This window comes from Carcharodon carcharias, chromosome 16, assembly GCF_017639515.1.
Source record: "Carcharodon carcharias isolate sCarCar2 chromosome 16, sCarCar2.pri, whole genome shotgun sequence".
NCBI lineage: Eukaryota > Metazoa > Chordata > Chondrichthyes > Lamniformes > Lamnidae > Carcharodon > Carcharodon carcharias.
Genome location: NC_054482.1, coordinates 72,726,602 through 72,753,380, shown reverse-complemented (window position 1 = coordinate 72,753,380; position 26,779 = coordinate 72,726,602). Strand labels below are relative to the sequence as shown.

The following is a 26,779-nucleotide window of genomic DNA, read 5'->3' as shown; positions in this document are numbered from 1 at the left end:
ACAGAAATAGGCCATTTGGCCCACCTCATCTATGTTGGTGTTTATGTTACACACAAGCTTTCTCCCGCCCTTCTTGATCGCACTATCAGAGTAACCTTCAGCTTCTTTCTTCCTTATGTGTTTATTAAATTCCTTATATGTATCTGTACTAAAATCATAGAATAGTTACAGCACAGAAAGAGGCCATTCAACACATTGTCTCTGTCAGTTGCCTATAACAGCAACTTGGCTAGTCCCACTCCTGCACCCCTTTTCTCTGTAGCCCTGTAAAATCTTGCCTCTTCAGTTCCCTTTTTTAAAAAAAACCGCAATTGAACCTGTCTTCACCACACTCGGGCAGTGCATTCCAGATCCAAACCAGTTGTTTCATAAAGAAGTTTTTCCTCTGTCGCCTCTGGTTTGTTTGCTAATCGCCCTGGTGTTCTTGATCTTCTGCTAATGGGAACACTTTATTCCCATTTACTTTATCCAGATCCCTCATGATTTTGAACACGTACAACAAATCTCCTCTGAACCTTCTCTTCTCCAAGAACAACCCCAGCTTCACCAGTCTATCCACATAACTGAATTCTCTCATCCTCAGACCATTCTCATAAATCTTTTCTGCACCCTTTCTAAAACCTTCACGTTCTTCCTATTGAGACTGAACCAGTGTTTTATGAAGGTTCATAACTTACTTGCTTTTGTGCTCTGTGCCCCTATTTATAAAACCCAGGATTCAATGTAATTTATTAACTGCTTTCTCAACCTGCCCTGCCACCTTCAATGATTTATGCACATATAGGTCCAGGTCCCTCTGCTCCTGCATTTCCTTTAGAATTGTACCCTTTATTTTACGTCACCTCTCCTTGTTCTCCTGGCTAAGACGTATCACTTCGTACTTCTCAAAGTTAAATTTCATCTGCCACGTTTCTGCCCTTTCCACCAGCCTGTCTATATCCTCTTGAAATCTATCACTATCCTCCTCACAGCTCACAATACTTCCAAGTCTTGCATCATCATCAAATTTTGAAATTGCTCCCATACACCCAGGTCTAGATCAAGAAAAGCAGTGATCCTTGTATATACCAACCCATGACAGAAGTAAAGTTTTCTGTAATTCATGTTTTAGTAACTTTGAGTTAAATAATTAAACCATTGCATAATGAAATTCTAGCCATGCTAAAGACTAATAATTCAGAATACCACATGGTTCGAAATAAAATGCTTACCGGCACTAATATATTTCACTTAAAAAACATAGTTTTGCTGACATTTTGGGACTCAAATTATTAATACATAAGAAAACAATGTAATTGTAAATTTAGAAATGATATAGCCTACACATTTTCTCAACCAGGGTCGACTTGCCAACCAATCAGCACTCTTTTCTCATGCAATAAAAATAATTTTTCCCTTTGAAATTTGGCATTCTTGCACCAGTCCTGATGAGTGCAAGACAAAAAAATTTCGACAGCGCATCTCTTTTTTTCAGCAGTACTGAAGTCCAGTGCTACCAAGGGGCTATATTCAAATTTGTAGATTGGACAGATGGATGGATGAAAGTTGATGTCAAAAAAGGTGAGGTAATACACTTAAGAGGGAAGAATAAAGCTGTTAAAGAAGTGGAGGACAGAGAGACTTGGGTTTAGATATACACCTTTAAAATTGGAAGGACATGTTGCCAAAAATATTTTTTAAAGTGCATGGAATTATTGATTTTATAAATAGAGGAGTGGAGTAAAATACGAAGAGGTAATGTTCAGTCTACGCAAATTATTGGTTAGGCCACTGTTAGCATATTCTGTCTGATTTTGGCACTTTAGCATGGGTGTGAGCACTGTGGAAAGGAGATGCACTAAGATTATACCATGGATGAGAAGCTTTAGAGAGACCAGGCAAACTGGGACTCTTTTCAGTAGAACAGGGAAGATTAAGAGAAGATTTGGTGGAACTGTTTATGAAGAGCATTGATAAAGTAAATACAAATAAAGTATTTCAACTGATTTTTTGCAAGAGGGCAGCAATTTTATTTATGCAGAAAATTATTATTCTAGAATACTTGGTGGATGCAGATTCCATAATAGCACTTAAAAGGTAGTGGATTAATACTTGAAACAAAACTGTGAAAGGAATATGTGTTAATGGATAAGGGAAAGTAGAAAGCTCTTTCAGAGAGCTGGCGCAAGTGCATTGGGTCAAATTGACTTCTTTGTGCTGTCAATGGCTTTTTGAGTTAACAAGTTAATAAATATAATTTTACTTTGAATAAAACTTTGGCCAAATTGACTCATGATTTGTTATAATTGTATAATTACAATTTTTTTTGCTAAGTAGATACCCACACATGGTTAATTGTGAAAAACCAAACTAGAACATTGACACTAACAGTGCATGTGGTTTAGTGCTGCTCCAATAATCTTATCAATGCTCAGTTCAACCAGACCTTATTGCAGTCTTGATTCAGACTTGGACGTAAGATGAATGCCAATGGATATACAATAATAACTAGCTTCAACCACAAGACAACGTTCAATTGTGTATCGTGCCAACTAGCCATAACAAAGCTGAAGTTAATAGAGATGAAAGGAGTAACCCTCCAATGGTTGGAACCACACCTGACACAAAGGAAGATAGTATGGTTTTCAGAGGCCAGTCATCGCAGCTTCAGGGCATCACTGAAGCTGTTCCTCAGAGAAGCATCCTCAGCCTAACCATCTTCAGACGCTTCATCAATGACCATCCCTCTATTGCTCTATATTGATTCCCTAGTGTTCAGCTCTTCATAGAAAATGGTAATAAACCAGCCTGTGCCATTCTACAGTAGGCTTTTCATGCCACACAAGTGACAAGTAATACCCAACTTGAACAAGAAAAATTCCAGTTTGTCTTTCCCCCTTGACCTTCAGTGGCACACCTTTGCTGAAATCTCTCTCCCCCAGATCATTTTGGGACTACCATTGATCAGAAACATATATAATTTTGAAACATATGAAACTACATGAGTAGGGCAGAGGCTGAATAATATTCAGCAAGTTGTTCACCACTTGAACATTGAAAACATTAGTTTTACCTACAAGGCTTAAAACAGGAGTGTGATGGAATACTCGCCACTTGCCTGGATGGGTGTAACCATAGCATTCAAAAATTGGCACTATCCAAGTTAGAGCTGGCCATTTCATTGGCAAACCTCCCCAAGTTCAATTTTCACCCTCTTACTGGCATACCTTGGCTGTGGTATGTATGATCTACAGTTAGCACTGCAGAAACTCTCCCAAGTTACTTTGATAGCGTATTCCTCCTCTGAAAACTACACCAAGGGCTGGAGTGCAATGTCATGGAACTCCATCATCTCCATGTGCCCCTCCAAGTCGCACAACATGACTTCATTGTCACTGATTCAACCTCTTGGAATTCCCTGCCAAGAGCATTGTTGCTGTATCATCATCAGGTGTACACTTCTGGAGTAGAAAGCTCTGTGCTGGAATTTGAAATGTAGCTTCTTGATACCACTTACTTCACTGTGTTTTAAAAATTGGGAGAAAAGCATACTACCTTGATCTAAAAATGTATTTCCAAAGCACAAATTTCAACAAAAAAAAGAAAGTTATATATGTGAAACATAATAATAGACTGCTATGTTCGAAGTAACATATTTAGCTGATATGATGACAGTGATGGTACATGTGCAACAATGATGCAGGTGGTGGATTGATTTCCAGTGTCTTATGTACTACTTGCAGGGAAACTTGAAGTTTAAGGTATTCCGCTAACAAGGCTGCTCCTGTGCTTCTCAGTGGTGGAGATCACTGGCCTACTTGATACCAGCTTTAACAATTACATTAGAGCTGATGTAGTGCTATTCTAAGGTTAAATTGCCATTTTAGGGTGGCTTGATTGGAAGCCATTTCTGGAGGATTGTAATGTGAATTTATACCAATATAAAATTAACATCAGATTATTATAAGCACGTAAAATACACCCTGTAGTTTGTTACAGACCGCTTTTCAGTCACCTGTGTGCAAACTGTGTTTCATTTATCTTTTCATATATAACTAACTCACTCTTTCCCCCACCCAAGTACAGGGATAAAAAATGACGAGCAAATATGAAGAAAAATCAATCCAGCTATTGCAAAGGAATTTTATTCGGACTATTGGTTGCAAAATGGGCCCATGGCCCTTTGCAAATAACCCTTTCCTTGCGTACAGTTATCTTTCATTCAACCAAGTACTCATCACTGAGGAACTCCTGTAGTGAGGTCCTGAGGCTATGGAAAATACATACTTCTACACTCTCCCCAAGCGCCAAGATGTAATTTGTCTTGGTTCCTTCCAACTGCGCCCTTTTGTTGTGCCCCCTACAATGCAATAGCTAATTGTGGGGTCCTTTTGTGCTTGTATACTTACAAAACAGATTTGTGTGTATAGGACCAAGAGTGAAGTATACACAAGGAAATTTGCAATTTTGTTTATTGCAGAAGGATTTGAAGGAAGTTGAGAAACTCTTTCACCCAGAGGGCAGTTGGGGTCTGGAATTCTCACTGCCTGCAAGTGTGGTAGAAGCAGAAACACTCGTCACATTTAAAAAATAATTGTGTGCACTTGAAGTGCTGTAATCCATGGGGCTACGGGCAAGTGGTACAAAACAGGGTTAAGCTGGATAGTTATTTCGACTGGCACAGATAAGATGGGCCAAATGATCACCTCCTGCATTGTAAATTTTCTATGTTTCTATTTCTATTGTCGTTGGGCAAACATTAGTGATGAAACGGAGTTAAGTTTAATTGCATTTAAATCAGTAACTAGATTTGATTTTTACTCATCGTACTGCTGACCTGGGGTATGCACATAAATGCACTCAAACATCCCTCCTATCCCCAGCACAAACTATTTCATTTTTATTTGTACCATGCTGAGTGACATTAAAAACCTTTATCCCACATAAAACTTTGAATTGATCATTTTTACTTCACAACCTAATCTGCGTAAAATTATTCCAAAAAAAACTATTTTGTTTTTATTTTTCATGTCTCCCATACCTGCCCACATCACACTTTTGTTATTTGTAAATTTCTGCCTGAATGTCAGGATGCTTTCTTCTATAATTGGTTCTGCAGAAAATTGAAAGCTAAATCCAGTGTTATCTGTCTGACTCAACGCTCCCTCTCACACTCGTACGTTCTCACTCACGTACACTCACCCATACCCACATTATCTCAAACACTCACAATTTGTCTCTCTCACAATCACGGAGTATTAGACTTTGATACGCTCATTCCCTGAAGTATACACTGACCAAAGTAAAACTATAATCTCAAGCCCTCTGCTGGGGGAAACCCTTTGCCACCAATCTTTCAGGCAATTTCTAACATTCGATAATTAATTTTTATAAATGTATTTTTTTTCGTGCAAATGATTCAACGTTTTCTAGGTTGCTATTTATATAGCTACATATTCATTTGGACAGAAATTAAGACGATAGCTGGAACCAAGGCCAAGCAAGAGTCCTGTATTTGGATCAATAAGAAAAATATAATTTTTTTTCCTGCAATGGTCATATTCAGTATGCCACCATTCGTGTTTTATTCCACATTGCTCAGATCAAAATACCAGCAATCTGAGCAGCAGCCTATTAAATTGGATTTTCTGAAAAAAATTCTATTTGCACTCCACCCTTTGCATTTCATTATTACTATGGCATTTGAGTTGCCATCAAATATTTAGATGTAAAATCAGATTGTATTTTTTCACATATAGTTGTAATGTTGGTATACGCTTAAACCTGCTGGTACGGGTGGCAATCCCCCTCTTGATTTATGAGTTGATTGAGTAGGCCAAACCAGAATCAGTTATATGTAATATTCAAGTGCATTAATATGTAAAAACAATAACCCATTTAGTGTTGAAAAATGTTCTGAATCTATTTGTAAAACAGAACTCATTCAGCAGTCCATTTTAACCATCAATAAGGTTGCAGAATTATGTTAACTTTGCAATAACTTGGTCCTAACATGGCAAGTTGTATCTGCGTAATATAGATAAAAGAAATTTGGCATTCTAATTTTCATTTTTAAAAACAAAAAGATCAAAATAGGAAATGAAAACTGGTTGAAGTACAATTTTTAAACACAAGTATTTATACTTGTAACAAGCTAGATAATTTGATTTTATATATTTCTCTTTCTACTTCATAGCAATTAATAATGTTGCAGAGTATTATTTTTTACGATATTCATTCAAAAAACATGTTTAAATATTTGGATATCTATAAAAGAAGTCAAAGGGTTAAACTGAAATATAAGTAAAATCATTATTTGGTTTCTAAAATATAGTGGAATAGATTTTTCATATGTACCTGGGGATTGAGAAATCGAGCAGGCTCCATTCTAGGTGTATACCACATGCGCACACACACACACACCTCACCTCCAATCCCTCACTACTCTAACATTGAAGTATTCATTTAAAGAGCAATTTCCACACACCCCCCACGATGGTTGAGAGCATTATTAAATTAATGTGACTATTTAGCTATACAACTACGAAGATGATGAACATTTACCACATGAACTATCAGCCATTTTACAAAAGGAAATGTTGCTTTGGCTTTTCATTCTTCAGATACAATATGCAGCCATGAGGTGACCAGTTGTGAAGGATATATAAGCAATGGTTGGAGAAGTAAATCCAATTAATTACAACATGTACTAAACTTCAAAGTACAGAATGTGAGAACATTTTTATATAGGCTGTTATTTAGAATAGGATATTTTTCAAAGCCTGTTGTTAAAAAGCAATATTGTAAGAAATTTCAGTTCGTAGCAAAGTAAATTTTCAGCTTTGTGCTTTACTAGTTACAGGTAATGACTATTGGGTGCTTTGCTTGACTTAATTGGTTTTTCTATCTCTTTCTACAGGTTTTTGAACATGTGCACAAGACATTTTGGCAGTGTTGTGGCACAAACCATTCAAACGTACAAAACTGATCAGTTTCCCCTGCTTCTTATTATAATGGGGAAACGATCATCCAATGAAGTTTTGAATGTAATTCAAGGTAATTTCGAGTAGAAAATCAATATTTTTTGAATGTCATTTGTGTGTAGAACAATCAAGACAAATGGCAGAAATGAGAAAATCCATCAGTTGTAATTTTTACTTCGATGAATGTTTATTCTGAGGATGAGAAAATTTGGATACAGTACCTTTATTCATATTATGTTCGCATATGATGCACACAAAAGCTCATTGTCGAAGTGCTTTCTGGTAAATTCATCTTTTTCAAGATTTTTATTCTACTATCAAATATAATATTTGCAAATGGACCTTTCCTTACTAACTATAAAAACAAGTGAATTAAAGTATGTGATTAAAAATAGCCGCGCTGGCACACAATACATTCGACCTAATCTTGAATTCATACCTTTTTTTAAACATTGCCACTTCTTAATGCCTTTCTAATGAAAGCTGAAATTGCTTGCCTCCATCAAACATGCATTAATCTTAATAGCTTAAAGCTCAGTTGTGTTCCTTTGTTGCTAGGTAATACAACAGTAGATGATTTGATGATGCGGCTGATGAATGCCATGGAGATCTTCACAGCTCAACAACAAGAGGATATAAGGGATGAGGTAAAGAGATGTGAAAATATTTAAATGTTTTACTTGTTGCAATCTTAGAATATCTTACGAGTGTGAAAACAGATCTTAAAATACAAATTGGAGATGCAACACAGGACTCCTTTTAAAAGTGAGAGTTTTCCCACTTTCATCTTTTTGCATTTAAGGCACTATTTTGCATCCAATAAACATATTCGACATTTGTTTTGAAACAAACTCCTCTCACTATTAAAATTTGACATTTTTCTGTTTTTTTTTAAAGAAAAATTTAAACTTTCTTTCCTATTGTTCCCTTCAGTCCTGAAGTTGGTGACATGCTGGAGAAAACTGTTCAGTGAACTGTGATAGTCTTCACTACCTTGTCGAAGTAATTATTTATGTGTGTGTATCAGGCAGTGCAGAGTGGGTATGGAGAGCCAAGTCTCCTCGCAACATATTTTTCCAAGGGAGTTACTAGATACCAATCAGAGCAAGAACCCTGGTTTCTTTATTCTCTTGCCTGGAGGTACTTGAGTCTCCGTTAAGACCTGCTAATTCAGCATAAATAAAGGATTGAAGAACGAGGGGTTCCATTTCAGCATTAATTTATTTGTGTTTTTGGGGCTCTATCTAGAATCTAACTTGGGTCGTCACATTGCACATATTTAAATTGTTGTAAAATATTTCAAATAATGACAACTGTTGAACCCTTCTCTGAACTGGTTTTCAGTAGCCTTATTTACAGATGTCTTCCCCTTCAAACTTCATAATTGTGTTATAAACTAAATTCTGAAAACTGATGCAAATGCCTCCCCTTTGTAACTTTAGCAAAATTAAAACATCATTTCTGACAATCTGACCTATGTGATTATTCAACAAAGTTAACATTTCTGCTGGAGCTTCTATAATACTTATCCTAATAACTTCAGCATGTAACATAAAAAATTAACATAAAATAAAGTTGTTTAAATTTTATTCATCAGGGTTCCTCCTAGGGCAACAATTTAACTGAGGCTTAGATTACTGTTATGATCCTGTTAGGGCCCGTTAACATTTAAAGAAAAAATCCAAACAAGCAATTAACCAGCAGAATTATGTCACAAGATTTCACATTTTTAAACAAAAACAAACTTTATTGTATATCAAGAAGAGTTAAACAAAGTAAGCACTACTTACTTAGTTTATAACATGTCTTTATGAGCCCTAGTGTTAAGTTCTATTTTCTATATCCTCCCAAGAGTTCTCTTATCATATGAAATCTTTCAAGTAGTTGTTTACTAGTACAGAACTTGAGTATTGCTGTGAAAAGAGAAATGCTCTCGAAGTCTTTCGTCTTGCACTCATCGGGACAGATATGCAAGGATACAAATTATAAAGGGAACAGTTTATACTGCATGAGAAGACAGTGTTGTTTGGTTGGCAAGTGTACTCTGATTGGTAAAAGCGTTGCTGTGCAGAATGCAGCAGGTAACAGTTGACCGCCAAGCTTTTGTTTAAATTCAAACCAGACAGTCTAACCCTGGTCAAGGCATTGCCATGGGGAATGAACCAGGGAATGGCTGTACCCCAAGCTTTTGTTTAGTTGAAAAAGGCGCAATGTGTGGACATGTTCCTTCTGTCCGCAAAAGACAGGACCCTGAATGTGATATATATAGCTTCTAGCATGTGTAAGTGAACCACATGCTGCAAGTCCGACTGATAATCTTAAATTGATTGTCAGTGTAATTTGTAGCACAGTTGAGGTTGTTTAGCAAATGCTTTCCAACTGTGGGATTGCACCTAATGCTGGACACCATGTTTTTGAGTTTTTCAAGCATGGGCTGGCTGGGTACAGTCAGTACTTTGCCTATTGCAAACAACCGAAGGGATGTGCTCTTTGGTATGATCTGCCAGTCATTGGGATGTATGGACTTCATTCCTAGCATCACACCAGCACTGAAATTCATATTCCACATTACTCATTTGTGTGATAGGCAGAAAGTCTTTTTGCTTTGACAGATTGTTGGGATTCCTACAGTTCCACGCACTAGAAGATTGGCCTTATTGGCAATGTTGCAAATAAGGCCCGAGCCATTTGCTCACCGTGCAAACTTGATGCTGAAATAGGGTGCACCAAAGCCATCCTATGGGATAATGGCTACCCCGAACAGGTCATTGCTCGCTGCATATCATGCAAACTCAGGCCGCCACTTTCAGTCCTATTAGTGGGAGAATACCACTCGTGTTGCTACTGCATATTAGTAATGTGAGATGGCTAGCTTCACCTGTTCCTCAAATTTTTGAGACACCTTACCCTTCCAAAATAATCTGAAGTAGACTGGGCAATTTTCAGGACTGAAAGTGGCATCAAGCTTGCATGGTGAGCAAATGGCTTGGGCCTTTTTTGCAAGGTTGCTGATAAGGCCAATTTTCTAGTGCGTGGAACTGTAGAATCACAACACATATTGACTAGTGTAGGTAGGCTTGCGGAAAATGTGCTCAAATTCTCCTTTGAAATGGAGCAGTCAAATGAGCTCCCTTTCGGCAACATGCAGTCAAAGAAAGCTGCCAGTGGGTTCTCTAATGCTGTCTACCACAGTGCTAAATGTGAGAATGAGGTGAAGCTATGAATGGTATAAATGAGTTGTGATTGATAGAGGTAGTTGGTGAGCATGGTGTATTTTTCAGTGTGCAGAGAAGTGGTGCAATTAGTATGATGAGGCATTTTAAGATATATGTTCACTGACCTTGATCACTCATGTGAGGCTGTTGAACTTTTTGTGGCACTGCATCCAGGTCCACGGGCTTGACTTCTGGCTGCCTGATCCCGCTGCCTTTGCAAAGTTATTCTGTCAGGCTTTCTAACCCCCTGTGGATGGATCACATTTTTCTTTCCCACCACCACCACCAAGGTGTCCAGTGGAGCCCCAGAGAAACTTGAGAGTGTGCTTTCCCCTGTATGCTTCCACCATAATTCACTCTTCCTGCTTAGAATCTCTTCCCCAACAGTTTCAGCACTTGATGCAGCCAGAATGCACCTCCTTTAAAAGATGCAGACTGGCTTTAATTAGTGCAGGCTGGTTTTAAATGGTGCTAGCATTGCATGAAGTTGCACGCACCCCCCACCCCCCCACCAGCTGAGGCATGCCACCATTGAATAGCACACAGCAGTTATGCAAGTTAGTAGGCAACATGAGTTTGGCGTTCTGCCTGCATTAGAAGTTATGGGCATCTGTTAATCATGATTCACATGCCTGTTTTCAGGAGCTGTCCGATATAGACCTCATTATGTACCTTTAATCTTCACATGTATGTTCTAAAAGATATCTCTGATAAGAGGCTACAGTCCTTTATTTTCAGCTTTCCAGGCTTCCTCATTTATCATTCCTGCATTCTTTGCACAGTTTGCACTTAACAGTTCTTTTTAGCAATCTTGTGGTTTGAATGGCTCAGGCACCTGCTCTCATGTGTACAAAACAAAAAGAAGCATCAGAGTTTAATTTCATCTGTGCCCTGCTTTTAGTTTGCTGATTAATGCATTCGTATTAAATTCTGTCAAATTCTCTGTGTCCAAGGATGTGAACCATTGAAAATAGAATAGGTCTCAACCTTGACATATGACCCAGGCCTGCAGAAATGCTTGCAAACATATAAAAATGCCGGAGAGGAAAAGACCCACTGGTTCATCAAGATTGCCCCATTCAGTTGTAATGCACTATGCATCAGAGTACAGATAGCCATTGCCACCCTGAGCCATTTAATCTCCTTTCTGTTCATTTTCACCATAGCCTTAGTAGGCCATTGGCAAGAACTGGCAACCTATTCCACAGCTTTGCTATCCTCTGGGAAAAGAAGAGCCACTAACATCCAACCTAAGTCTTCCCTAGCATGAACCATAAAGAAGTTACGGTACAGAAAGAGGCCATTCAGCCCATTGTGTCTGTGCCAGCCAAAAATAGAAAAAAGAAACTAGCCACTCATTTTAATCCCACTTTCCAGCGCCTGGTCCGTAGCCGTGCAGGTTACAGTGCTTCAAATGCAGATCCAGGTACCTTTTTAAATGAATTGTGTTTCAGCCTCAACCACCAACTTAGGCAGTGAATTCCAGACGCGCACCGCCTGCGCGTTTTTCCTCATGTCTTCTCTAATCCTTCTACCAATCCCCTTTAAATCTATGCTTCCTGGCAATTGACCCCTCAGCAAGGGGAAACAAGTCTTTCCTGTCTACCCTATCTAGGCCCCTCATAATTTTGTACACCTCAATTAGGTCACCCCTTAGCCTCCTCTGTTCTAAGGAAAACAACCCTAGCCTATCCATTCTCTCCTCATAGCTGCAATTTTCAACCCCTGGCAACATTCTTGTAAATCTCCTCTGCACTCTCTCCAGAGCAATTATGTCCTTTCTGTAATGTGGTGACCAGAACCGTATACACAATTCCAGTTGTGGCCTAACCAACGTTTTATACAGTTCCATCATTACATCCAAGCTTTTGTATTCAGTACCTCGCCCGATAAAAGAAAGCATTCCATATGCTTTCTTGACCACCTTGTCCACCTGTCCTGCCACCTTCAAGGGCCTGTGGACACGCACTCCAAGGCCTCTCACTTCCTCAACCTCCTCTATAATTTCTCGTTTATTGAGTATTCTCTTGCTCTGTTTGCCCTCCCCAAATGCATTACCTCACACTTTTCCAGATTTAATTCCATTTGTCACTTCTCCGCCCACTCAACCAAACCGTTGATATCATACTGGAGTCGACAGCTATTCTCTTCACTATCAACTACCACGATCCAATTTTTGTGTCATCTGCAAATTTTCCGATCATGCCTCCCACGTTTAAGTCTTAATCATTTATATATACAACAAACAGCAAGGGCCCCAACTCTGAGTCCTGTGGAACACCACTGGAAATCACTTTCCACTCGCAAAAACATCCATTGACCATTACCCTTTGTTTCCTGTCACTGAGCCAATTTTGGATCCAACCTGCCACCTTCCCCTGTATCTCATGAGATCTCACTTTCCTGACCAGTCTGCCATGTGCAACCTTATCAGATGCCTTACTGAAATCCATTTCGACAACATCCACCGCACTGCATTCATCAATCCTCCTTGTTACTTCCTCAAGAAATCCTATTAAGTTAGTAAGACATGATCTTACTCTAACAAACCATGCTGACTATCCCTGATCAATATGTGCCTTTCTGAGTTTATCCTGTCTCTCAGAATAGTTTCTAATAATTTGCCCACCACTGAATTCAGACTGACCGGCCTATAATTTTCTGACCCATCCCTCGCACCCTTTTTGAATAATGGTACAACATTCGCAGACCTCCGACCCTTTGGGACCTCGTCTGTATCTAGTGAGGATTGGAAAATGATCCTCAGAGCATCCACTATTTCCTTCCTGGCTTCCTTCAACAGCCTGGGATACAATCAGTCTGGCCGTGGTGATTTATCTACCTTCAAGGATGCCAGTTCCTCCAGTACTTTCTCTCCCATTATGCTTATTGTATCTAATATTTCACACTCCTCTTAAACTAGAATGTCTGCATCATCCATCTCCTTAGGTCTTTCTTAACCTATCCACATAAGCGTATGGTAGAAGAGTGATTATGTTGCTGCACTAATGACCCAGCAACCAGGACTAATAGGAACAGGAAAAGGCCATTCAACCCATTGAGTCTGCTCCACCATTCAATACGATCATGATTGATCGAACACTTCAATGCCTCTTACCCACACACTATCCCCATAACCCTTTACATTACTGTCAATCAGAAATCTATCAATTTCGACCTTAAACATACTCAATGACTGAAATTCCATGGTCCTCTGGGGCATAGAATTCCAAAGATTCACAATCCTCTGAGGAAATAAATTTCTCCTCATCTTGGTCCTAAGTGGCTGCCCCCTTATTTTGAAATTGTGTCCCTGGTTCTAGACTCCCCAACCAGGGGAAACATCTTACCTGCATCTACCCTGTCTATTCCTTTAAGTATTTTGTAGGTTTCAATGAGATCATCTCTCATTCTTCGAAACTCTAGAGAATACAGGCCCAGTTTCCCCAATCTTTCTTCATAATCCATCCCCGGAACAAGTCTGGTGAGCTTTGTTGTACTCCCTCTATGGCAATAATATCCTTTATAAGGTAAGGGGACCAAAACTGCACACAGTACTTAGGTGTGGCCTAACCAAGCTTCTATACAATTGAAGCAATTGATCTGAAAAATTATCTGAAGACACCACCGCAATGGGGGAATTTAAATTCAGTCAAATAAATAGATAAATCTAGAATGAAAAGCTCATTCCATGAAAGATTGTCTTAACCCACCTGGTTCACTAATCACTAACCAATATGTGACTCCAAACCCAAAAACAGTATGGTTGACTCTTAACTGCCCTCTGAAATGGCCTAACAAGCCCCTCAAATTGCTACCAAAAATTATAATACACTGTTGGGAGTAGCTTCATCACCTGGCCTGCAGAAGCTCAAGAACGCGACTCACCATCACCCTTTTCGAGGCCAGTGAATGATTGGCAATAAATGCTAGTCTTACCTGTGATGCCCAAGAATGCATAGAGAAAAAATTTGGTTGAAATCATTGGTCCTCATGCACATAACCTAGACCTTCATGATTTTTAAAGCTCAATCAAATCCCTCCGGGTCTTTTTTCTCTCTGTATACAGACCCGACTCTTTGAAACAAAAACACAATACTCAGTTCTGATGAAAGGTCATTGACCTGAAATGCTAACTATTTCTGACTTCACAGACCCTTCCAGACCTGCTGAGTATTCCCAGCATTTTCTGTTTATATCCTGCTATTTGAAACTATCTAGATAATGTTGTGGCACGGCTGATAGTAAATGCCAAGCTGCTCAAATCCCAGAGGGAAGCTTGAAACAGCTGCCAAAAATTTTTTTTTGCAATTTGTACAGTATGAGGAGCAGGTATGAAAATCAGGAAATGATGTCCCTGAAAACTTGTGATGATTTTATTGTAAAGTAAACGTTTATTAAAAGATTAAAGAAAAACAAATAAAACACAATTACACTTAAACACGCAAATGGCTTCGCACAGTAAACAGTACTTTAAAGCAGTTCCACAAGTCTTAACTACTCTCAGAGCTTACCTACCCCTTCTTTGTTCAGCAACTATCCTTCTAGATTTTAGAGTCTACAGAAGTAATTTTTAACCACACAGTGCTTTTTCCTTGGGGTGACGTCTGAGGCTGACAGCGATTGCTTCTTTCAGACTGGCCTTCTGTGAGTTCTGAGCAGCTACCCTGCCGTCTTCTGGGAGATCTAAGCACCTACCCCCTCACATAGGCTTCAATGATTCCTTAAATGCGTTCCTTTCTTTTGATCTCTCTATTATCTCAACCAGCCTCTTCAGAACTGCTTTCTTCCCAGATTTGATTAAATCACAGAACCAGAGTTGAGAAGAGGCCCTTCGGCCCATCCAGTCTGCACTGGCACATGAGAAACACCTGACCTACCTACCTAATCCTATTTACCAGCACTTGGCCGATAGCCTTCAATGTTATGATGTGCCAGGTGCTCATCCAGGTACTTCTTAAAGGATGTGAGGCAACCCGTCTCCACCACCCTCCCGGGCAGCACATTCCAGACTGTCACCACCCTCTGGGTAAAAGTTTTTCCTCACATTCTCCCTAAACCTCCTGCCCCTCACCTTGAACTTACGTCCCATTGTGACTGACCCTTCAACTAAGGGAACAGCTGCTCCCTATCCAACCTGTCCATGCCCCTCATAATCTTGTACGCCTCGATCAGGTCGCCCCTCAGTCTTCTCTGCTCCAACGAAAACAACCCAAGTCTATCCAACCTCTCTTCATAATTTAAATGTTTCATCCCAGGCAACGTCCTGGTGAATCTCCTCTGCACCCCCTCCAGTGCAATCACATCCTTCCTATAATATGGTGACCAGAACTGCACACAGAACTCCATCTTTGGCCTCACCAAGGTTCTATACAACTCCAACATGACCTTCCTACTTTTGTAACCTATGCCTCGATTGATAAAAGCAAGTGTCCCATATGCCTTTTTCACTACCCCACTAACATGCCCCTCCACCTTCAGAGATCTATGGACACACACACCAAGGTCCTTTTGTTGCTCAGAACTTCCTAGAACTTCATTGAATACTTCCTTGTCAAATTACTCCTTCCAAAGTGTATCACCTCACAGTTTTCAGGGTTAAATTCCATCTGCCACTTACCTGCCCATTTGACCATCCCATCTATATCTTCCTGTAGCCCAAGACACCCAACTTCGCTGTTAACCACCCGGCCAATCTTTGTGTCTTCCGCAAACTTACTAATCCTACCCCCCACACAGTCATCTATGTCGTTTATATAAATGATGAATCATAGGGGACCCAGCACAGATCCCTGTAGTACGCCACTGGTCACTGGCTAAAACATCCTTCTAGTCGTCATCCTCTATCTCCTGCAACTAAGCCAATTTTGAATCCAACTCATCAAGTTACCCTGTATCCCATGTACATTTGCCTTCTTTATAAGTCTCCCATGTGGGACCTTGTCAAAGGCTTTGCTGAAATCTACATAAACGACATCAATTGCACTACCCTTATCTCCACACCTGGTTACCTCCTCAAAAAATTCAATCACATTTGTTAGGCATGACCTCCCTCTGACAAAGCCATGCTGACTATCCCTTATCAAATCTTGCCTAAGTGGAGATAGATTCTCTCCTTCAGAATTTTCTCCAGTAGTTTCCCTACCACTGACGTGAGACTCACTTGCCTGTAGTTCCCTGGCTTCTTTCTACAACCCTTCTTAAATCGTTCTTTACTTTAGCTCTTAGACCTGTAAAAACAAACTTAGCCTCTTTACCTTATTTGCTTTCACCCTTTTACAACCTGCATTTATACCCCCTTTGATCTGAAACAACTCAATTCAAAACTATTCCTGTTGTTGCTTTATGTAAAATTCTGATTGAATTTCCTCTTGGTTCATTAACATATTGAAACTACTGTTATTGTTGACTTTAGACCCTTGCCATCACTCTAGCTCTTAATCCAATTACGGCCTGACTTCCAGTACATAAGAAAATATGCCAGGGTTATCATTAGAAGAAAAATATTACAATTTCTTGTTTTCCTGACAACCAAAGTGTTTTAAACCAAACTCATCTTGTGGCCCACCTCAGTACCACCACCGCACCCCACCACCCCCCCCCTCCCCACCCCCCCCACTGCCCCGTCATGTTTCCTGCATTACAACAGTGACTTCAAAATTTACTTATTATTATAAAATGCAATTGGACAACCTGAGATCATGAAAGACACTATATAAATTTTAGTCTTTCAACATTGTCCCCACCTCAAGCAAGTTATTAAAGGTACAGACAAGAGACTCATAGCTGCTGTCTCATCTTTTTAAGTACCTCCTGGTAGTTTCATCTGGGCTGGCAGCACATTTTAAGGTCCCTTATTCACCTGAGATGATATCCTCAGCGATATCAATAATCTCCCTGTAAACACTGCCACTTAATGTTGTCAGTTGAACATCATCTTCAAGAATAAAGACCAAGGCAAAGTACTCTTCTAGCATCTTTGCCATACACTGAATTCTTTCTAACCTGTCCTTGAGCATCATTCAGTCGCCAGGCTGTAGAACATGGCTGTAGAAGCTTTGAACATCATTACTACAGTCTTCTCCAGTAATATTTTAGCAATCCAATAACAACCTTGGGTTTCTTCATCTGTTCATAGTACTTGTCTTTGTTTTGCTTGTTATTGTGCATTTTTTGCTTATAAACACATTTTTATTGACGTATTTTGTCTTTGTACCTGATCAGTCTTCCATCTAAGCATCTTACTATGCCAACTCCTTATGACCTTTAGGAATGTATATGACTTCTATGCATTTTAATTTACACTTAAAAACATGCCTTTTATATTCAGCATCAGTCACATCCCCACCTAAGTAGGGTTGACCAATTGATTTGCTCCAAATCCCCCATCATTTTGATAAAATTAGCGATTTTGAAATCTGGAATTGCTTGTAAATTTTCAGTACCTTTGATCTGCTAGAACATTGAAACCTAATAACCTGGGCAACAGTAACAGTAATGTTTTCTATCAATTGAAGGCCTGATCACAAGTTATGCTTGTTTCTGAACACCAGATCTAATACGTGATTGACCATGTTTTCTCTTAAATATAGTTCTTCAAAAGTGTCATTAAAGCAAACCAGTGGCACTAACCAAAATATTTACAACTTCCCCAAATAAGTGAATATAAACATTGCAACCACCAATATTCTGTTTTCACACTAAGGACACTTTCCATCATGTGTGACATGACGACCTTGTTCAATGTGATATATTCAGAACCAATCTCATAGTTCAAAACTGGATATCCATGAGGCATTGTGGGCCATCAGCAGCAACAGAATTGTATCACACCACAATCTTGTTACCTCATGGCCTAGATTATCCCTCACTTTACCATTACCATCAAGCTAAATGTCCAACCCTAGTTCAATATGATGGGCAGAAGAACATGCCAGGAGCAGCACCAAGTGCACGTTAAAATGAGGTGTCAACCTGATGAAGCTGCATAACAGAACTACAAACATGTTCAACAGTGGAGACAGTATGTTATAGACAGCTAAATCATCCCACAACCAACAGACCAGATCAAAGCTCTACAGTCCTGATGCATTCAGTTATGAGTGGTGGTAAATATACACTGTGAACATTCCCATCCTCAATGAGGATGACCGGAGTTCAAAAGACAAGACTGAAGCATCTCCAGTCATCTGCAACCAGAAAGGGATGATCTATCTTGGCCTCCTCCTAAGATTCCCACCATCACAGAATCCAGTCATTGGCAAATTCGCTTCGCTCCACTGAAGTCAAGAAATGGTTGAGCACACTTGATCCTGCAAAATCTATAGGTCTTGTGCTGCAGAACTAACCACAACTCTAACCAAGCTATTTCAGTACAACTACAACACTAGCATCTACCTGACAAAGTGTTATGTTGTTCAGTTATCTCCGTTTTACAAAAAGCTGGATAAAGTGCAATCTGGCCCATTACTGAAAGGTCATTGACAATGTTAACAAGCAACATTCACCAATAACTTGTTCACCAATGCTCGCTTCAAGTTTTATCCAGATCATTCAGCCCCAGACCTTGGTCCAAACATGGACAAAAGAACTTATTTCCAGAGATAAGGTGAGAGTTTCTGCCCTTGATGTTAAGACAGCATTTGCCAAGTGTGGCATCAAGGAGCCTAAGTAAAATTTAAGTCAGTTGAGAGTTAGGGAGAAACTCTTCACCTGCTGGGGCCATGCCTAGCACAAAGGAAGCTAGTTGTGGTTGTTGGAGGCCAGTCATCATGGCTCTAGAATGTCACTGCAGGATTCCCAAGGGTGATCCCTAGGCTCAACCATCTATAGATGTTTTCTCAATGGCCTTCCTGCCATCATGAGGTCAGAAGTGAGAATGGTTCCTGATGATTGCACACTCTTCAGTTCTCTTCACAACTTCTCTGATAATAAAGCAGTCCCATATCCGCATGCAGCAATACCTGGACAAAGTTCAGGCTTGGGTTGATGTGGCATTTGCAACAGGCAATTAATAATAAGAGGCACCCTGATCAAGTCCCCATGACTTGTAATGACATTACCATGAATAAATCCTCCATCAACATACTGGGGTCACCATTGATCAGAAACGTAACTGGACCAGCTGCGCGCATACACTGTGGTTACAAGCATAGGTCAAAAGCTGAGTATTCTGCCACAAATGATTCCTGACTACCTTTCGCCATGGCACAAGTCATGTGTGTGTGGCTGGTCCAGTTAAGTTTCTGATCAATGGTGACCCCAATATGTTGTTGATGGAGGATTTATTCATGGTAATGTCATTGCAAGTCAGGAGTGTAATGGAACACTCTCCACTTGCCTGGATAAGTGCAGCTCCACAACAATCAAAAAAGCTTGACACAACCCAGGCTAAAGAAGCCTGCTTAATTGACACCCATTCACTCCTTTGAGCATTCACTCCCTCTACCAGCTGATTCTGCAGACTAGTGGCTATTGTGAAAAGAACAAGGAAGAGTTGAATTGGTGTCATGAGAATAAGATTGTTAAGTCAGATTTTGTGCTAGGAGGGAAGGCAATTATTCAGAGGGGTGAGGAAGAGGAAGGAGTGCTGCGTGTATTGTAGAGAGAGAGGGCTAAATGATGATGCTCATCCTTGCTATATTCGTGCAGTCATTGAATCTGGGACCTGGGGGTGACGCTGATGATCTCTGAAATTTCTGGATGCAGTAGTTGACAACCCTCCTAACATTCATGGAAACTGGAGTTCCCTCCTGGCCTCACCCCTTCCTCCAGGGAGGAATCTTTTGATTGCTTGCGGCCTGTCTCAGTTGCATTTCTGAGAAAATTCTTCAGAAATAAAACAAGCCACAAGGGGTTGCATCCTTGTTTTAAGCAATGTATGACTGCTTGGTGGTGATATTATCATGAAGCCTGGGACTGAAAGTACAATGTCTGATTTAGGTTGTAATGGATGAGGTTTAAATTGACTCAATTAAATTCAGAGCCTTGGTCTTTATTTGTATCATATACATTTTGTTTCCAATGATGGTGTTTTTGCTTCAATTGTAAAAGATGTTGATATGATCCATGTTTTTACAATCTTTGATAAAAGAAACAGGATACAGATTTTAGTTTTTTTAATACCAGGATCTGTCAGAAAACCACACAAGATTACATTTGTAAAAGGAGACAATATATGTTTGATGTCAGTAAAGGAGTTTCAGATCAGATTGAAACATGTGAATATACTATCAAAGACAACAAAAGTACACAGAGGAAGAAAAAAGTTGTCAACAAAATGTTTATCCACTAAGGAATGTAGCCAAACTTTATCATTTATACCCAGTTTTGTTTATCAATTTAAAATCTCAGTTTTGTCAGTTTGAAACCTTAATTATTTTCTTCAAAATACAATTAAGATGACAGTAACAGCACCATAGTCTTGTAAATTTAGCTTCTAATAGTATATGAAACATATCTTCACGGTTTTGGTAAATTTGTATTGAATTGTGAAATGCAGAAGTTACACAATCTGGCACAGATATAGCCAACAAAACAAATTATGAACTCAGCTTTAATTAACTTGAAGGAACCATTAAATTAAATGATTTTTGCTGAGGTTTGTATTTCCCAAATAGCACGGAAATGCAAACGTTTGCAGTCAGGTCAAGCAAATGGAAATTTCTCAAGTTTGAGTTTGTGTAGGAATACTTCATACTGGAAAGCTTTGTACAGAGATGTTTAAATTGTCAGATGATTGATACCTTAGTCTTGCATGACAGACCACAAAATGTTTGAATTTGTCACATACAAAGCTAATGAGTAGATACACATAGTTAACCACAAGTATTAGAACTTAGCACACCTGTCTTTTGCTGTCTGACTCTTTTGCCTGAGGATTAGACTATTCTGTGGATTACAGTAACTCTTTCTGACAAGTTTACTGGGTGGGGTTCATTTGAAAGACAGCAGTATTTGATAATATCTCTACAGTGCATTCTTCTATTTCAGCTGTCAAAGTTTATTACTGTAAAAATGGTCACTGTTGTACAACTGGCAGCACTTGTTGAAATTGAAATTGTATTTCAGTAATATAAACTTACAGGATTTTTGTAAACCAGCACTTTTAATTTAGTAGATAAGTAAAAGCACTCATTTAAAAAATCTATTTATTTCAAAGTAAAATGGTCAAAACCTATGTTTTACAATTCTTAATCCATCACCCACAACCCGCCCCCCCTCCCCACCCCACCCACTGAACTGCCTTTCTACTTTCAAACTATCCTTTTCAACTGGAATTGAGGAACTGTTTGTACACTGAATTTATGGACGACAATTTATACTTGAGAAAATAAAGTTAGCAGGTGGATAAAAACCTAAAAGTGAGGCAATTCACCTTACTGCCCCATTAAGCATGACTATTGGCCCACTGCAACTCTCTCACTGCATATTACTGGGCAACTGAAGTACCTGCTGGAGATGAGCAACAGGCTTCTTTCCCATGTAAATTGGGATCCCAGTGATATAGTTATGACCCCGATTTCAGTTTTAAAGGACAAATGGATGGAGTGCAAGATCTGCACACTCCACCCATGTGCACTTACATTCGGATCATTTTCTTCTTTTTGTGGAACTGGAAGAAACATACTGAACATTCCTAATATTTATATATTAAAAAGAGAAAATACTGGAAAAGCACAGCAGGAGAAGAGGAGAGTCATGTTGAATCAAAACGTTAATTCTGTTTCTCCACAGATGCTGCCAGACCTGCTGAGTTTTTCCAGCATTTTCTGTTTTTATTTCAGATTTCCAGTATCCTCAGTATTTTGCTTTTTTTCCCAATACTTACGTCATGACTGCCCTATTATCGCATCCATGTAAACATGGGAACAGGAGTATGCCATTCAGCTCCTTGAGCCTGTTTTGCCATTCAGTCAGATCATGACTGAAGAGTTCCAGATTTCTGTTATCTTTTTTATGAAGAATTATTTCTTGATTTCACTCCTAAATGGCCTGGTTCTGATTTTAAGATCATACCTCTTATTCCGGATATCCGCGCCAAAAGAAATAAGTTTCAATTGGATATATGAAGAGAAACTATTTTAAGCATCTCAATTAGATCACTCCTTAATCTTCTATTCCCAAAGGACTACAAGCAAGTTAATGCAACCTGATGTTATAATTTAAGCCCTGATATCGTTCTGATAAATCTGCGTTGCACCCCCACCATAGCCAATATAATCCTGAGGTGCAGTATCTGAAACTGAGCGGAATTTCCCAGATGGGATCTGACCAAAACTCTGTACCATTGAAGGATAACTTCTTACCTGTTGTCTCCCAACCCCCTTGAGATAAAACTAACATCCCATTTTGTTGTCTTGATTGTTTTGTGTAACTTTGCACTAGCTTTTGATGTTTTGTGTATATGAATGCCCAAATAATTTTGTTTCTGCATAGTTCCAAGTTACTATTCAGGAAATACCAGATTTGATCCAAAGTAGGTGACCTCATTTCTTTAAATTGAACTCTATTTGCCACAGTTTTGTCCAGTCATGTAATGTATGTTGATTTGCAACTTCCTGTTCCCAACTGCACTAGCCACTGTAACTCCCAACGTAAAGTCATCTCCAAACTTGGATATGCAATTGTCTTCCTTCATCCAAATCATTAATAAATGTGGTGAAAAGCTTTGGCCCAGATCCCTGGGAGCACCACTTGCCACATCCCACAAAGCAGAGTTCATACACTTTATTGATATTCTGCCTCTTACTTCCCAAGCAATTGTCAACTCATGCTGCAAGGTTGCAATTTAATTTTTGTTAATTATCTCTTGTGCAGAAGCTTATCAAATGCCTTCCATATATATTCCAACATAGTTAGCCATGACTTATTTTTCACAAAACCATGCTGACTCTCTGATCAACTTAAATTTATCCAATTGTCACTGACTCTTCCCCAATAATAGAATCTAGTAACTTCACTACAAATGATATTAAACTTGCAGTTTTAGAGTTACTGACCCTAATCTCCCATTCTTTTTTTAAATGATGGGGTGACTTTTGTGATTCAACATCATAATTCTCAAATCAAGAGAGCTTTGGAAGAATGTGGTTAACATACTTGTAATTTCCGTGCCAACTTGTTTTAATACCTGAGAGTGGAAACTATCTGATCCTGGAAATTTGTCTATCTTAATTTGATTATCATTCTATCATTTCTTTCACTATTTTCTCCATTGCCCCATTTTACATTTATATTAAATATAATAAATTCCTCCCCTTGATTTATCTTTTCTTTTCCCTTGTACCACAAGCTTTTTGTCGTCTTCATCTACTGTGAAGACAGCTGCAAAGTACTTGTATGATAAGTCTTTCATTTCCTTATTGCCGATTGTAATGTCATCAATGTCGGCCTTTAAAGTGCCCTGATTTTCCTTAGCATTTCTACTTTTTCAGTGCACCTACAATGTTAAGAAACCATTTAAAATTCAGTTGCAAATTATAGATTAAGTGGGAAAATTTTTATATACTTGGCTTGAGACCTGTAAGTTTTGTTTTATTTACTATGGATGGTAAGTATTTGTTAATGTACACTAATTAAATTACAATGTGTTGAATCCCTAACTAAAGATCACTTTTGACAGCATTATCAAGGAAACAAACAGTGGCTGCAAATATGTTAATGTCCAATAACATGCTTAAGAGATTCAGGTGACACGATGAATCAAAGTAAAAGCCTCAGCAATTTACGTAAGTTTATTCTTAAAAACTGTAAAATAATATTGTTTTAAAGAACAAAAACACTTGGATGTACCCTACAAATGTATGTGCTCAGTAATTGGATTTCTTAAAAATACCACTTGGCTTCGAGCTCTGCTGAGTTTAAATAAAACATTCGTCTTTCATTTAAATCTTGGTGGTTACCCTTTTATTTTATCAATTCTTTGATTGGGAATACAGGCTGTATACATCTGTTGAAAAGAATTCTATTTGACAATAGTTTAATTGACTTAACACTTTGCAGCTATTTTGTGTATAAAGTACATTGATCATCCCTGCTGGGATATTTAACCAATTTCAACTTCAATGACAAGATGAATTTCACTTTATTTTGAGTATTTGTTTATTACATCTGCTTGATGTAACAGTACAGTATTGTTGAGATGGTATATCACTTTGGCTACCAAATGATATCTTTTGATTGGCAGTTAAAGTTTAGAAAGTTTATCTGTGAAGAGTTGCTTATTGGTTCTCTGGTAATTCCAGCAGTAAAATGTTGTACTCCTAACAAAAAATGTGAGCATCTGACTTCAGACCCTGAATAATATTTGAACACTGATAGCAGTTAAGCTTTGTCATTTCTGGACTATGCCATTCAATGAGCAGTTGTTACATATATTGTGCTGCAAAGATTCTCTTCCACTTTCTTCGATGTAGTCCTCCAAACATCATTCTTTGGCAGAAGTTGAACAGGAAACATTCTTAAAAACAAAAAAACTGCGGATGCTGGAAATCCAAAACCAAAACAAAAACCGAATTACCTGGAAAAACTCAGCAGGTCTGGCAGCATCGGCGGAGAAGAAAAGAGTTGACGTTTCGAGTCCTCATGACCCTTCGACAGAACTTGAGTTCGAGTCCAAGAAAGAGTTGAAATATAAGCTGGTTTAAGGTGTGTGTGGGGGGGGTGGAGAGAGAGAGAGAGAGAGGTGGAGTGGAGGTGTGGTTGTAGGGACAAACAAGCAGTGATAGAAGCAGATCATCAAAAGGTGTCAACAACAATAGTACAAAAGAACACATAGGTGTTAAAGTTAAAGTTGGTGATATTATCTAAACGAATGTGCTAATTAAGAATGGGCACTCAAGATATAGCTCTAGTGGGGGTGGGGAGAGCATAAAAGATGTAAAATAAATAAATAAATATTTTTTTTTCATATAATGGAAATAGGTGGGTAAAGGAAAATCTATATAATTTATTGGAAAAAAAAGAAAAGGAAGGGGGAAACAGAAAGGGGGTGGGGATGGGGGAGGGAGCTCACGACCTAAAGTTGTTGAATTCAATATTCAGTCCGGATGGCTGTAAAGTGCCTAGTCGGAAGATGAGGTGTTGTTCCTCCAGTTTGCATTGGGCTTCACTGGAACAATGCAGCAAACTAAGGACAGACATGTGGGCAAGAGAGCAGGGTGGAGTGTTAAAATGGCAAGCGACAGGGAGGTTTGGGTCATTCTTGCGGACAGACCGCAGGTGTTCTGCAAAGCGGTCGCCCAGTTTACGTTTGGTCTCTCCAATGTAGAGGAGACCACATTGGGAGCAACGAATGCAGTAGACTAAGTTGGGGGAAATGCAAGTGAAATGCTGCTTCACTTGAAAGGAGTGTTTGGGTCCTTGGATGGTGAGGAGAGAGGAAGTGAAGGGGCAGGTGTTACATCTTTTGCGTGGGCATGGGGTGGTGCCATAGGAGGGGGTTGAGTAGGGGGTGATGGAGGAGTGGACCAGGGTGTCCCGGAGGGAGCGATCCCTACAGAATGCCGATAGTGGGGGTGAAGGGGAGATGTGTTTGGTGGTGGCATCATGCTGGAGTTGGCGGAAATGGCGGAGGATGATCCTTTGAATGCGGAGGCTGGTGGGGTGATAAGTGAGGACAAGGGGGACCCTATCATGTTTCTGGGAGGGAGGAGAAGGCGTGAGGGTGGATGCGCGGGAGATGGGCCGGACACAGTTGAGGGCCCTGTCAACGACCGTGGGTGGAAAATCTCGGTTAAGGAAGAAGGAGGACATGTCAGAGGAACTGTTTTTGAAGGTAGCATCATCGGAACAGATGCGACGGAGGCGAAGGAACTGAGGGAATGGGATGGAGTCCTTACAGGAAGCGGGGTGTGAGGAGCTGTAGTCGAGATAGCTGTGGGAGTCGGTGGGTTTGTAATGGATATTGGTGGACAGTCTATCACCAGAGATTGAGACAGAGAGGTCAAGGAAGGGAAGGGAAGTGTCAGAGATGGACCACGTGAAAATGATGGAGGGGTGGAGATTGGAAACAAAATTAATAAATTTTTCCAAGTCCCGACGAGAGCATGAAGCGGCACCGAAGTAATCATCAATGTACCGGCGAAAGAGTTGTGGAAGGGGGCCGGAGTAGGACTGGAACAAGGAATGTTCCACATACCCCATAAAGAGACAGGAATAACTGGGGCCCATGCGGGTACCCATAGCCACACCTTTTATTTGGATGAAGTGAGAGGAGTTGAAGGAGAAATTGTTCAGCATGAGAACAAGTTCAGCCAGACAGAGGAGAGTAGTGGTGGATGGGGATTGTTCGGGCCTCTGTTCGAGGAAGAAGCTAAGGGCCCTCAGACCATCCTGGTGGGGGATGGAGGTGTAGAGGGTTTGGACGTCCATGGTGAAGAGGAAGCGGTTGGGGCCAGGGAACTGGAAATTGTTGATGTGACGTAAGGTGTCAGAGGAATCACGGATGTAGGTGGGAAGGGACTGGACAAGGGGAGAGAGAAGGGAGTCAAGATAACGAAAAATGAGTTCTGTGGGGCAGGAGCAAGCTGAGACGATCGGTCTACCGGGGCAGTTCTGTTTGTGGATTTTGGATAGGAGATAGAAGCGGGCCGTCCGAGG

At 39.7% G+C, this 26,779-nt stretch overlaps 1 protein-coding gene across 3 annotated transcripts in view; it reads left to right on the top strand.

Moving 5' to 3' along the window:
• Positions 1-26,779, top strand: part of faf1 (Fas (TNFRSF6) associated factor 1) — a 386,266-nt gene that overhangs the window by 255,704 nt on the left and 103,783 nt on the right. For all 3 annotated transcript variants that reach the window (XM_041208631.1, XM_041208632.1, XM_041208630.1), the window contains 2 exons: positions 6,899-7,035; positions 7,521-7,609. In XM_041208631.1, the coding sequence (XP_041064565.1) occupies positions 6,899-7,035; positions 7,521-7,609 (226 nt within the window). The remainder of the gene's footprint in view (positions 1-6,898; positions 7,036-7,520; positions 7,610-26,779) is intronic.